This window comes from Rosa rugosa, chromosome 1, assembly GCF_958449725.1.
Source record: "Rosa rugosa chromosome 1, drRosRugo1.1, whole genome shotgun sequence".
Classification (NCBI taxonomy): Eukaryota; Viridiplantae; Streptophyta; class Magnoliopsida; order Rosales; family Rosaceae; genus Rosa; species Rosa rugosa.
Window position 1 is genome coordinate 23658959 of NC_084820.1, and position 12736 is coordinate 23671694.

Below are 12736 nucleotides of genomic sequence, written 5' to 3' on the forward strand. Positions count from 1 at the left end.
AAGGGATGACATGTTTAAGGAAAAGAGAATCAAGAGAGATTGATGAGAGAATTGTGTATTTCATTATTGAGAATAGGAGCCCTATATATAGGGATTACAAAGTACATGTTCTAATGGTACAAGGAAAACTATTCCGAATAGGACTAGGAATTCTAGAACATTCTCTCCTATTACAATCACGGAACTAATCCTAGTTTGATTAGGCACACATAAGTCGATTTCCTTCAACACTCCCCCTTGTGCCGCTCAAACTTGGTGGTGACGCTTCATCCGTTGCCTCGTTAAAAACCTTGCTCGAGTGAAAAACCATGTGGGACAAAAACAAGCTCGAGGAGGAGAAAAAGAGTACAACACGTCCTTCACTCTTCGAGATCGAACATGTAGACATCATAACTCCCCCTGATGTCGATATCTCCCCCTAATTGCTACAATCGTGGGAGTTCGGATAACTTTCTCAATCCGATGCTCTTCACATGTTTCTCGAAGGTGGATTTGGGTAACGACTTAGTGAATAAGTCCGCTACATTATCCTCTGATCGGATTTGATTTACTTCAATCTTTAGAAGTGAATGTTGTTGCTGATTATAAAAGAACTTGGGCGATATATGCTTGGTGTTGTCGCCTTTGATGAAACCTAACTTCATTTGCTCAATACAGGCTGCATTATCCTCATAAATGCATGTAGGTTCATCCATGGTAGACTTCAAACCACAACTTCCTCGAATATGTCTAATTACAGACCTTAGCCATATGCATTTGCGCACGGCTTCATGTAGAGCTATAATCTCTGCATGATTTGAGGAAGTAGCAACAATGGTCTGTTTTGTATACCTCCAAGATATCGCAGTGCTTTCCATGGTAAAGACATAACCCGTTTGGGAGCAACCTTTGTGAGGGTCAGAGAGTTACCCTGCATCAGCAAAACCCATCAAAACATCATTGTCATTTTGATGGAGGGGAGGAGGAGGACTTCGGCCACCTTGGACGGCGGCGGCGGCAGCATCTTGCCTTTTGGGGTCCGATCCCAATTTTCCGCCATTCCTCTTCTCTCTGTAAGGATAAAATAGGCTCATATCAATCGTATCTTTTAGGTATCGAAAGATTGTCTTTACACCAATCCAATGGCGGTGTGTTGGCGCAAAATTATGTCGAGCTAACAAGTTCACTGCGAATGAGATGTCCGTTCTTGTGCATTGAGCTAAGTACAACAATGCGCCTATTTCACTTAGATAGGGCACTTCGGCCTCTAATAATTCTTCGTCCTCATCCTTTGGACGAAACGGATCTTTTCCGGGCTCAAGACTACGGCCAATCATGGGAGTACTCCCAGGCTTTGCTTTATCTTCATTACAGTGCCTTAGAATTTTCTGAGTATATGCAGACTGATGGATCAAAATCCCATCACTACGGTGCTCGAGTTCTAAACCGAGACAAAACCGTGTTTTCCCAAGATCTTTCATCTCAAATTCGGATTTCAAATATTTAGCAGTTTCCTTTAACTCCTCTAGAGTTCCAATTAGGTTCATGTCATCGACATAAACTGCTACAATTGCAAATTCGGAACTTGTTCTTTTAATGAACACGCATGGGCATATTTCATTGTTAATATATCCCTTCCCAATCAAGTAGTCACTTAGACAGTTATACCACATCCGTCCGGATTGTTTTAATCCATATAGTGAGCGTTTTAATCTTATTGAAAACGCGCTCCGTGGTTTAGAGCCACTTGATTTGGGTAATTGAAGTCCATCTGGAACCTTCATATATATCTCTGAATCTAGATCCCCATAGAGATATGCTGTAACCACATCCATAAGCTGCATGTCAAGTTTTTCGGAAACTACCAAACTGACAAGGTAGCGGAACATTATAACGTCCATTACGAGAGAATATGTCTCCTCGTAGTCGATTCCAGGGCGTTGTGAGAAACCTTGCGCCACGAGGCGGGCTTTATATCTAACCACCTCATTTTTCTCATTACGCTTTCTAACAAAGACCCATTTATGGCCAACAGGTTTTACATCTGCGGGTGTCTGTGTTATAGGCCCAAATACCTGTCTCTTTGCTAGTAAATCCAATTCAGCCTGGATCGCATCTTTTCATTTAGGCCAATCCTCTCTTCGTTGACATTCTTCGACAGAGCGAGGTTTGATATCATCATATTCTATAATTCCTTTTGCAACATGATATGCAAATGCATCATCAATAGCAATAGAATTTTTATCCATCATCTCATGTACACTAGTGTAATTCATGGAGATCTCCCTATTCTCTGGAATTGGTTCTGACATTGGAGCATCCCCCAATGATGTCTCTTGGACATAACCATAATCCGGAATATTCTCATGAGATGGATTATTTACATAGATGATTAATGGATTATTTTGTGCCAAACTCGCTTTCTTTCTTGGGCGATAATCCATCGAACCTATGGGCCTCTCGCGCTTCCTGGCAGGAGCCGTGGGACTAGCCACAACGTCACCATGGGAGGGGACGTTGGCACCATGCTCAAGTACCCTTGAGATGGCGTCATGTCCTCTAATTTTAGGGACATCAATTCTTGCAGTCACGTTTGCAGCAGGTATACGTGATCTCGTCACTTTAGCGATATCAGAAAACGCATCAGGCATCGATTTTGCTATGTTCTGAAGATCGAAAATTCTCCGCACTTCAATTTCAGACTATGCGGTTCGGGGATCAAGATGAGACAGAGTGGGGACATACCACGACAATTTCTGTCATTTCTGTTGAACATTTATGTTCTTATCTCCCCCTAATGACGGGAAGACTGTCTCATCAAAGTGACAATCCGCAAATCTAGCGGTAAAGAGATCGCCTGTCAAGGGTTCTAAGTAGCGGACAATCGTTGGAGAATCATATCCAATATAAATGCCTAATCGTCGTTAATGACCCATTTTGGTGCGCTGTGGCAGCGCAATTGGCACATAAACTGCACACCCAAATATGCGTAAATGTGAGACATCAGACTCATATCCAGTCACCATCTGGGACGCAGAAAAGGGTTGAGTGGCAGTGGTGTAACGCCCCAAACTGCACCTCACCAGCTTGAGCACATCACAGTGCCGCGAGACCCCGAAACATAAACCGAAGGTTCGATTTACATTCCAGAAACCTACAAGGCATTTTATTAAATAATTTTCCGTAAACCGCACAGCGAAAACATTTAAAATAATATTGAGGTGAAAACTTTAAAACTTTAGACGAACAAATATTTGAAATAAAGAAATGGAATTAAACTTCGGAACCTGTTCCCATTTCTTGGATGTTTAGTGTTATCTCAGAAGTAGTTGATTAATCATTTATTCTGAATTCGATACTCGGATATGTCGATTATTTCTTGACTCCTTGTTGACTCAAATATCCGAGTATCGAATTTAGAATAAATGATCAATCAACTACTTCTGAGATAACACTAAACATCCAAGAAATGGAATTAAACTTCGGAACCTGTTCCCATTACAACCATTTACCGAAGTTGACTCCGCACACCCGCTCCATCCGTCAATCCCGTCACCAGTGCACAGTACCTGCATCCACACTATTGTAGGGGTGAGCTTCGTCCTCGCTGCTCAACAGGGGCTTCACCCCAGCTAGATTTGAAAACCTTTAAATAAACTTTTGTGGCGCCAGTATAAAAACAGATGTAAATGCATTTTCTTTAAGAACGACAAACTTAAGTGATTTTCCGATATAAAATCTGATGCATGAACTTCAAGTAAATACGGGCCCAAAACAATACCTGATGGCCGGTCCCATAGACCAACTACACGACCTTACCTCAAATCAATTCATAACCAGGTAAGCGTAGTGAGAGCGTCCGCTACCTAGCTACACACACGGAATCGGGTCGTCATTACGATCGTGCACCGTCCGATCGGTGTAGCTAACCCTCAGGAGGTTTAGGGGATCGAAGCCAAGGAAGTCAGTGCCCCTTTCGCTCTCAAGCCATCAACGATATCTCTCACGGAATGGTTAGTATGCATTGCATTTAAACATAACCATACCATATAATTTAACATGCATCATGCATCACTTTATATAAAACAGGAAAGCTACTAACCGAGAAAGGCCCCGAATCCCCTACCTGGATTCCGAAGTCGTTTAATTCACATTGTCCGAGATTCACGAACTTTCCTTTCCTCGAGTAATTGGAGTCCTAGATTCCGACATAATGATCGTTAATAATCCGTTAAACACTTATCTAAAATCTCGACGATTATCTAATCGTCCTACCAACCTTTCCTGGTTTGACCAGGATTGACCAAGGTTTGACCGATGTTGACCAATCACGACTAATCTCATAGACCTCTTATACCATTTGCTCGATTTACACATATCTACACCATTCCGGAAATCTGACAGAACACCAAATTTTCAACTTTTCACAAACATTTCCAATTCACTTAATAATCACATCTCATAGTAATTCCTCTCGAATTACTAAGGACACCCATCATTAAATCAAGCCATTTTCACAACTTAAACCATTTTCACATATCCCATATACTCAATTCAAAATCACAATTGCATTTCAGCATTATAATTAATCAGCTTGTTCATTCAATACCAACCAATGAATCATATTTCAATGGAACCAATTGTAGCCAAACCCAACTTAAATCTGAGGGCTGAGATCTGATTTCTTGTTTTCCTTTAATAATTTCTTTAATCCCAAAACTTCCAAAATCCGTAAAAATTAGCTCGGGTATCCGAAAGATTCTCCGAAAATTCCCACCGACTCGTCGCATCGCGTATTTTATTATCGAGTCCAAAAATAACAGATTCCATCTTGTGAAAAATTTGGATAAACATTCCCGAGTATTTAAAATAACCATCGAGATTGAGAGTTTAATTACTTAAATGATCTCACTAAACCTTTGAATTTTTCCGGGACTCACAAGTGGGCCTCAGACAAATAAGCACAGTTGCATGCAATATTGCATTATTGCATAGCCCCAAGCAGAAATAGGGAGATTGGTGCGCATTACCAATGCTCTAGCAACCATTTGTAGTCGTTTAATGGCGGCTTCTGCAAGACCATTTTGGGTGTGAACATGAGGAACTGGATGTTCAACTTCAATTCCAATGGACATGCAATAATCATCAAAAGTTTTTGATGTAAACTCCCCAGCATTGTCTAGTCTTATAGACTTAATAGGATGATCAGGGTGGTGAGCCCTTAACTTAATAATTTGGGCTAGGAGTTTAGCAAATGCAACGTTCCCTGTAGACAATAGCATGACATGTGACCAGCGTGTCGATGCATCAACCAACACCATAAAATATCTAAATGGTCTGCAAAGTGGTTGAATAGGTCCACAAATATCACCTTGGATTCGTTGCAAGAATGGTATATTTTCTTTAATGTCCTTTGCATAGGATGGTCTCGATCCTAATTTTGCTAAAGAGCAGGCTTTGCAGAACGAATGATGGGCTTTAGAAACAACCAATGAGGATTTTGGTTGAGCCATGAAGTCACAATTGACTTTAGAAGTAGAAAGAGGAGTCAAATAGGAATCCATGGCGTCAAAGCCATGTGGGGGCCGTAGGGGCTAGACGGCGTCGGCCCTAAGTGGTGAAGAATGGATGTCTGTGTGAAGTCTTTAATATACGGATCATCATGTCACGACCTGGGTGTCCCAAACAGTCATGCCAAAGCCTATATGTGTCGGAATCCCATAAATCATCTCTCATAACATGATTGGATTCAATGATTCGAATAGTGGTTGCATACAACCCACTAGATCGACACAGAAGTTTCTCTAAGACTCTTTTATGTCCGTAGTCATTAGAGGTGATGCAAAGGAACTCTTGTCCATTCTCACAATGTGTTTCCACATGAAAACCATTGGCTCTTATATCTTTGAAGCTCAAAAGGGTTCTTTCAGCCCTAGGAGCGTAGAGAGCTTCAGTGACATTAATGATTGTGCCATGTGGCAACAAGAATTGGGCTGGTCCTCGACCATGAATCAATTTAGATGACCCTGCCATCGTAGTCACTGAAGATTGAGTAGGTGTCATCTCAAGAAATAACTGCCTATTTCGAAGTATGGTGTGCGTAGTAGCACTATCCACGAGGCATTCTAGCTCTCCGGGAAACATACTTGAATGAATAAAGTTCAAATCAAAATCGACACTTTATTTTAATGAAAGCCAATGATTATGTCAAAGTTTCTAGATCAAAATTTTAATCCAAAACAAGCTTTAGACAAGTAGTAATTACTCAATCGTTTTGGTAACTCCAATTAAGCATGACCAGGAAGGTAAGAGGAGATGTCGGTGGAGCAAAGCTCGCTTAAGTACCACTTATCTCAACTATTTTCTTAGACATCACGCTTAATTTGGGTGAGCCTTGTTGCGAAAGAGTTATAACCAATGTCTTTGTTAACAATAGTTTCCAAAGTTTGGATTTAGATCGAAACAATGACGTTTAAATGGTCAAATTTTGATGCTTACAAACGCTCTTAGTCCGTAGCTTACGAACGCTCTTAGTCCGTAGCTTACGAACGCTCTTAGTTCGTAATATTTCGATGCTCACGAACGCTCTTAGTCCGTATTTTACGAACACTCTTAGTTCGTATATAGCGTTAACTCCCCACGGTTCCGCTTTGTGAATCGAACCCACGTTACAAGAAAGGTGGGATGTAGAAGAAGGGATGTAGCAAGTCCCCGAAGAAAAAGAATTTAAATTAAAATTAAATTCAAAAGCGGGAACTTTTAGTAAAAATTATCTCGAAATAGGTCGACGGGGAATTTGGCCTGAAAAAGTCGACGGAAAACTGGCCGGAAAAAGTTGCCTGAAAGTGGCAGGAAGTCGTTGACAGGTGTTGACCGAGTTGCTGACGTGGCAGATCTGATAACGTGGCGGATCTGATGTCAGTGGGCCTGTGGCAGTGGGCTGACTCCTTCTGGGCCGTTGACCTTTAGGCTTTGACTTCTTCTGGGCTTCTCCTTCCCTTTTTTTTTTTTTTTCTTCTGCCGGTTCAAGGGTGCAGATGCTTAGGTGGCCGGTTCAAGTCTTTTTAGGCCGGTTCCCGGGAAAATTTTTCCGGTTACCGGACTCTTGGATTGAGGCGCTACTGCTGGAAAATTTTTGTAGCAATTGGAGGTCCGGAAGGTGGTGAACAGGTGGAGTATTTGCTGCGGGTGGTTTGGAGCTTTTGGTGGCCGGTTCGGTAGGTTTCCGGCAGGTTCTTGAGGTGGCGCCGCCGGTTCTGGACTCCTAGGATAGTGGGCTTCAAGATGTGCGGCAGGGGCCGGAAGGGTTTCAAGGTTTTGTATTCGGATTTAGGGTTTTAGCTATTTGTTTCAGGGTTAGGGCTTCGTGTTGATAACGTGTTTAAGGAATAGAGAATCAAGAGAGATTGATGAGTGAATTGTGCATTTCATTATTGAGAATAGGAGCCATATATATAGGGATTACAAAGTACATGTTCTAATGGTACAAGGAAAACTATTCTGAATAGGACTAGGAATTCTAGAACATTCTCTCCTATTACAATCACGGAACTAATCCTAGTTTGATTAGGCACACATAAGTCGATTTCCTTCAACATGACAAAGATTGTGGACCTAAACTAGGAGTGAAATCCAATCTTTGAGCATTTAATATATACTAGTCTTCCCTACATATGCTACGCACATGTAAAGCAGATTTTTAGTTTTAATTTTTTTCTTTTAAAATTTATAAATTATAAATATAATGTTTATGTCTTGCTAGTTATTTGAAAAGAGAGAAAAACGGAAAGTTATAGATGAGAATAGTGGGAAGTTATCTAGAGAAGATGGTAGTGGGAAGTTATCGACGTACGGATAGGGTTAATGGAAAAATATTTGCATATGAGTAGTTATTAAATTTTTTTTTTCTTTTAATTGTTTTGTTAGTATTTTGTTATTTACTTTAATAACCTTTAGATATTAAAAATGATTTGAAACTAATATATGGTGTGGGAGTCTTTATGTCATTTCACCTCATTTTAACTAATAAAGTGGGTTCTCTTAATAATAGTGTGTGTGTGTGTGTGTGTGTGTGTAAAACTTGAAGGAGAGATGAACCCATCCTTCATGAAGCTACTCTGCTATTTCTCGTGTCTCACTGCAACTAACGATGACAGTCATGTGTTACTAAAGAGTGTGACACTTGTAATCCTTTACAACTCTCTTTTATAACGTGCATTTTATAACGTGTCACACAGGTCATGAGACCAACTCAAAGAGTGTTGCTCAATGCCTTATCATCCCGTAAGTTTTCTTACTATATAAATATACTCAATAAGCACAAATTAAGGTAAATTAAGACAAATTAATTTCAAAATGTGTAAAAAGCAGATCCCGAACTTCTTGCATGCAAAACTTTCTCCTTTCCTTCCATAAAAAGCAACCTATTACTATTTCCAGATTTGGTCTCAATAACAACATGCAAGCTCCAAATCTCCACCGCTCCATTCTAAACCCATCAAACCCCAACCCTACACGTGTCAAACTTCCCAAATCTACTCGTTTCCACATCAACCTCGTTCCTAGTCAACCAAAAATGTGACCTCTCGTCTCCTCCAAATCTGTGATTCGTCTTCCTCTGTTTTGGGCTTTGGCAGAGTCCTCTGTTTTCAGTGCAAACAGAGATAGCCATGAAAATGAAACCAGAGACTGTGACACTGGTGCTGGTCAATCTAGCCAGTATTATGCAGCGAGCTGATGAGTCCCTTCTGCCAGGAGTCTACAAAGAAGTAGGAGCCTCTCTTCACACAGACCCAACTGGGTTGGGATCTCTGACTCTGTTCAGATCCATTGTCCAATCCTCCTGCTACCCACTTGCTGCTTATCTTGCTATGCGTCACAACCGAGCCCATGTCATTGCTCTTGGTGCTTTTCTTTGGGCTGCCGCCACTTTTCTCGTTGGCTTCTCCTCTACTTTCCTTCAGGTCTATCTCTCTCTTTTGTCTCAGATTGGTTTTGTTATAGTGTGTATTGGGTATTTGTAATCATAGATCGAAGTCAAGCCTTGAATTGGGTTGGTTGATTAGGCGAGTGTGGCTGTTTGTGTTTTATTGGTTGATTTTGATATTCTTGAACAGTTTAATCGTGTGGTTGATAAGATAGATTAGTCAGTTTTGTCAATGTAGTGTTGATTTTCCCACATTGACAAGCAAAGTGGATTAGAGTACTAATCTTGAAGATGGGTCTAGCTTTGCTTGATCTAGAAAGAATGATGATGGATTATGGATACTAAAGGAAATGTTATAGTTTTTTGAGGTGAATTAGTTGCTTTTTTTTTTATTATTAAAATGAATAGTTGAAGTTGGCAAAAATTTGGTTTCCGTTTTGCCTATTTTCATTTCATTTTCCATATTGAAGATCTCTCTGGAGTGACATAGTGAAATTGTCCTAAAGAATCAAGCGTATCAATAGCCAATTCAAACCTAGCAAATTTTCTGTTTTTTCCTTCTTAGCAGTTAGCATAATGTACTTAGGCTCCTTCATTACTGAAAAAAGCTCATGCTGTATATTTGGGATACCAGTTACAATGTTACATGAAGCACATATTTTTGTGTTTGAGTTAAAAATATTTAACAAGTATGAGTTATGATGATGCCCCTTTTGGGAATGTTTGCATTGGTTAACACATAGCTTGTAGCTCTTGAGCGGAGATCATAAACCTTAAACTAGTTAGAAGTAAAGAAGCTCTAAAGAACTGTATAAATTATAAGGTGCAACTGAAAAAAGCAGATCTCTTAAAAAAAAAACTGAAAAATGCATTCTTCATGTACACAGTTCATGACATTGGTTGTTTTCGTATTTTAAACTCTACCATTCTGACCTAAGAACCTGTTTCATTTAATCGATTCCAGATTATAATTCAACATTTAGTTGTCTGATTTGGTTATTAGGTTGCTATTTCAAGAGGTTTAAATGGTGTTGGACTTGCCATAGTCATTCCTGCCATTCAGTCACTTGTTGCTGACTCAACAGATGATAACAACCGTGGTACAGCATTTGGATGGTTACAACTAACAGGAAATCTAGGCTCCATAATAGGTGGTCTTTTTTCTGTACTAATAGCCTCCACTTCAGTAATGGGTATAGAGGGTTGGAGAATTGCATTCCATCTGGTTGGGCTCATTAGTGTCATAGTCGGTATATTGGTTCGTCTCTTTGCTAATGATCCGCACTACGTACAGAACAATGGTAGAGCTAAAGATGAAATGCCACATACTTTTTCAGAAGAAGTGAAGGACCTGATTAAAGAATCCAAGTCGGTTATCAAAATCCCAACTTTTCAAATACTCATTGCTCAGGGTGTCTTTGGATCATTCCCCTGGTCAGGTTTGTCATTTGCTCCTTTGTGGTTGGAGCTTATTGGCTTCTCCCACAAAGAAACGGCAGTTCTTTGGACCATATTTATAATTGGCGCCTCACTTGGAAGTCTCTTTGGAGGAAAAATGGGGGACGTCCTTGCAAAACCGTTTCCCAATGCTGGGAGGATAGTTCTTTCTCAGATAAGTGCAGGATCAGCCATTCCTTTTGCAGCTCTTTTGCTGCTGGGGTTGCCTGATGACCCATCCACCGGATTCATGCATGGGCTGGTATTGTTCATCATGGGATGGTTCACTTCCTGGAATGCTCCGGCAACTAACAAGTACGTATCCTTGTTCCATAGTCTCCTTTTTCTGTCTTATAGTGTTTAAAAAGTATTTTTTTTCTTCTTCTTCTTCTTCTTTTCAATGTTCCTCCTATTTTGTTGTGTGGTGGGGAAGAAAGAAAGAGTGAAATCTGTCATTGAGTGGTGTAACAGCACAATTCTGCACATGACATATGCATTCAAATTTAGTAGATACACTCATCCACCTTAGGCAATCTTATCTGCAAGAATCAGTTATTGTCGATGTAAATTTCCATTTAGGTATAAGGTACTAACACAAGTCTCAGTGCGACTGAATTGAAGGAACATTTAATGAGAGTTTGATACTTGGCATAGTGGCCAAATGATTTTTCACTTGTTTGCACAATATTAAGTAAAGTCTGGAATAAGTTTCTTAGAGTCTTTGCTCAAATGAACTTTTGAAGAGGTTTGTTTTAACTATGTTTGGGATGTCTCTAAAGAAAGTTCCATAGTTACACTGATCAATTGTTTCAGATTTTTTATTTTGGACTCAATTATTAGCAGTCTGGAACAGCAATGTTCTAGTAATACTAATATTAACACTTGCGGAGGACTGTAATTAGGTTGGAAAGGTCCTTCATGTGGAAATTTAACCTGCAACTTTTGTGAGCTTTACAAGTTGTGTCAACATTATAATTTCAAATCTTCTCAAGTCATTGAGTTATTCAAAAGTTTGTCGTCTTGATAGTTTGATTAGTTCGGTCTATATGCCCCTTAGTCTCAACTAAATAGTTTGATTAGTTCAGTCTATATGCCCCTTAGTCTCAACTAAATAGTTCTTACTTCATCTTTGCTTTCAATTTTTCTTCAGTAAACACTTTCACTCTTAGCATCAAGTCATGGACAGAAACAAATGTAGGCAGGAATTCTCAAGTAAATGCACACCCTTCATTGTACCTCTTTGCTTGAACTTTTAATTTTAGCGTTAATGAGTTAAAGTTTGTTAAATCATCTTCACTAGAGTTACACTTCAGGTGCTGCTTGTGCAATTATAATTTTTGTGCTAATTGTAACGAAGTCAAATATATGTCTGGTTTTTGTTTTTTTTTTTTTTTTTTTTTTGGAATTCTTCAATATCTAAGCTGGATACAGTCCAATATTTGCAGAGATCGTCCCTGAGAGGTCCCGTACGAGCATCTATGCTCTAGATCAATCTTTTGAATCCATCTTATCATCATTTGCTCCCCCAATCGTTGGGATTTTGGTTCAGCACGTTTTTGGTTACAAACCAATTCCTAAAGGATCATCAGACTCTGTAGAGATTGAAACAGATAGAGAGAATGCTGCAGCACTTGCCAAGGCACTCTTCACTACAATGGCAATTCCTATGACACTCTGTGTCTCAATCTACTCGTTCCTTTACTGCACATACCCAAGAGACCGGGAACGGGCAAGAATGCAGGCATTGATAGAATCAGAAATGCAACATCTGGAAACTAGTTGTGCTGCATCAGGAGAAGAATACTCACAACTTAATGTTTCAGAATCAAAAGTGCTGAATGGAAAAGATGAAAGTGATATCGACGTAGAATATGCAGCACACGAGAGCGTTGAGTTGGATGATAATGATGAAAAGTCTCTGCTCTCCCATCAGCTAACTTTCTCAAATATGAAAGAATAGCGGAATTGCCAAGCTGAACTATTGCGCCTCTGTTAACCAACACGTATACGAAAAAGCTTCGTCTACAGTACAGCTTCGACAAAAATCGGATGCTCATCGAGTCTCTTTGACTTGACAACCATGAGAGTGTTGTTTCATACCACATTTTCTTACTCATACTTGGTATGTTCCTCAATCTGAGAAATACCATGTACGCTGGCTATCTGTTTATTTTCATAAATGAAAAGAAGAAAATCAGGTTTGGATATTGGAGTTATTTCTGCAATGGTTGCTTATCCAGTAATGTGGCTCACTAATAATAAACATTAGTCGAATTTGCTTATTTCTTTTCCTTTTAGAGCATGGTCGTGGTGAGAGATGACATGCCTTTCAGATTTATTGATCGAAAATGTATCTAAAGGAGTTTCAGTTTCATGATTCTGACTATTGTTTCA

The 12736-nt window shown here is 39.7% G+C and overlaps 1 protein-coding gene across 3 annotated transcripts; it reads left to right on the forward strand.

Moving 5' to 3' along the window:
- The first annotated feature begins 8571 nt into the window (after positions 1–8571).
- Positions 8572–12344, forward strand: LOC133724763 (uncharacterized). 3 transcript variants are annotated; one of them, XM_062151760.1, is made up of 3 exons: positions 8572–8942; positions 9909–10657; positions 11788–11942. In XM_062151760.1, the coding sequence occupies exons 1-3, from the start codon at positions 8649–8651 to the stop codon at positions 11798–11800; spliced, it is 1056 nt and encodes a 351-aa protein (XP_062007744.1). In that variant the 5' UTR covers positions 8572–8648; the 3' UTR covers positions 11801–11942. The 3 variants fall into 3 exon arrangements, with proteins under 3 accessions (XP_062007744.1, XP_062007618.1, XP_062007667.1); XM_062151634.1 differs by having other exon boundaries at positions 8575–8942; positions 11774–12344; XM_062151683.1 differs by having other exon boundaries at positions 8575–8942; positions 10200–10657; positions 11774–12344.
- The last annotated feature ends 392 nt before the right edge of the window (positions 12345–12736 follow it).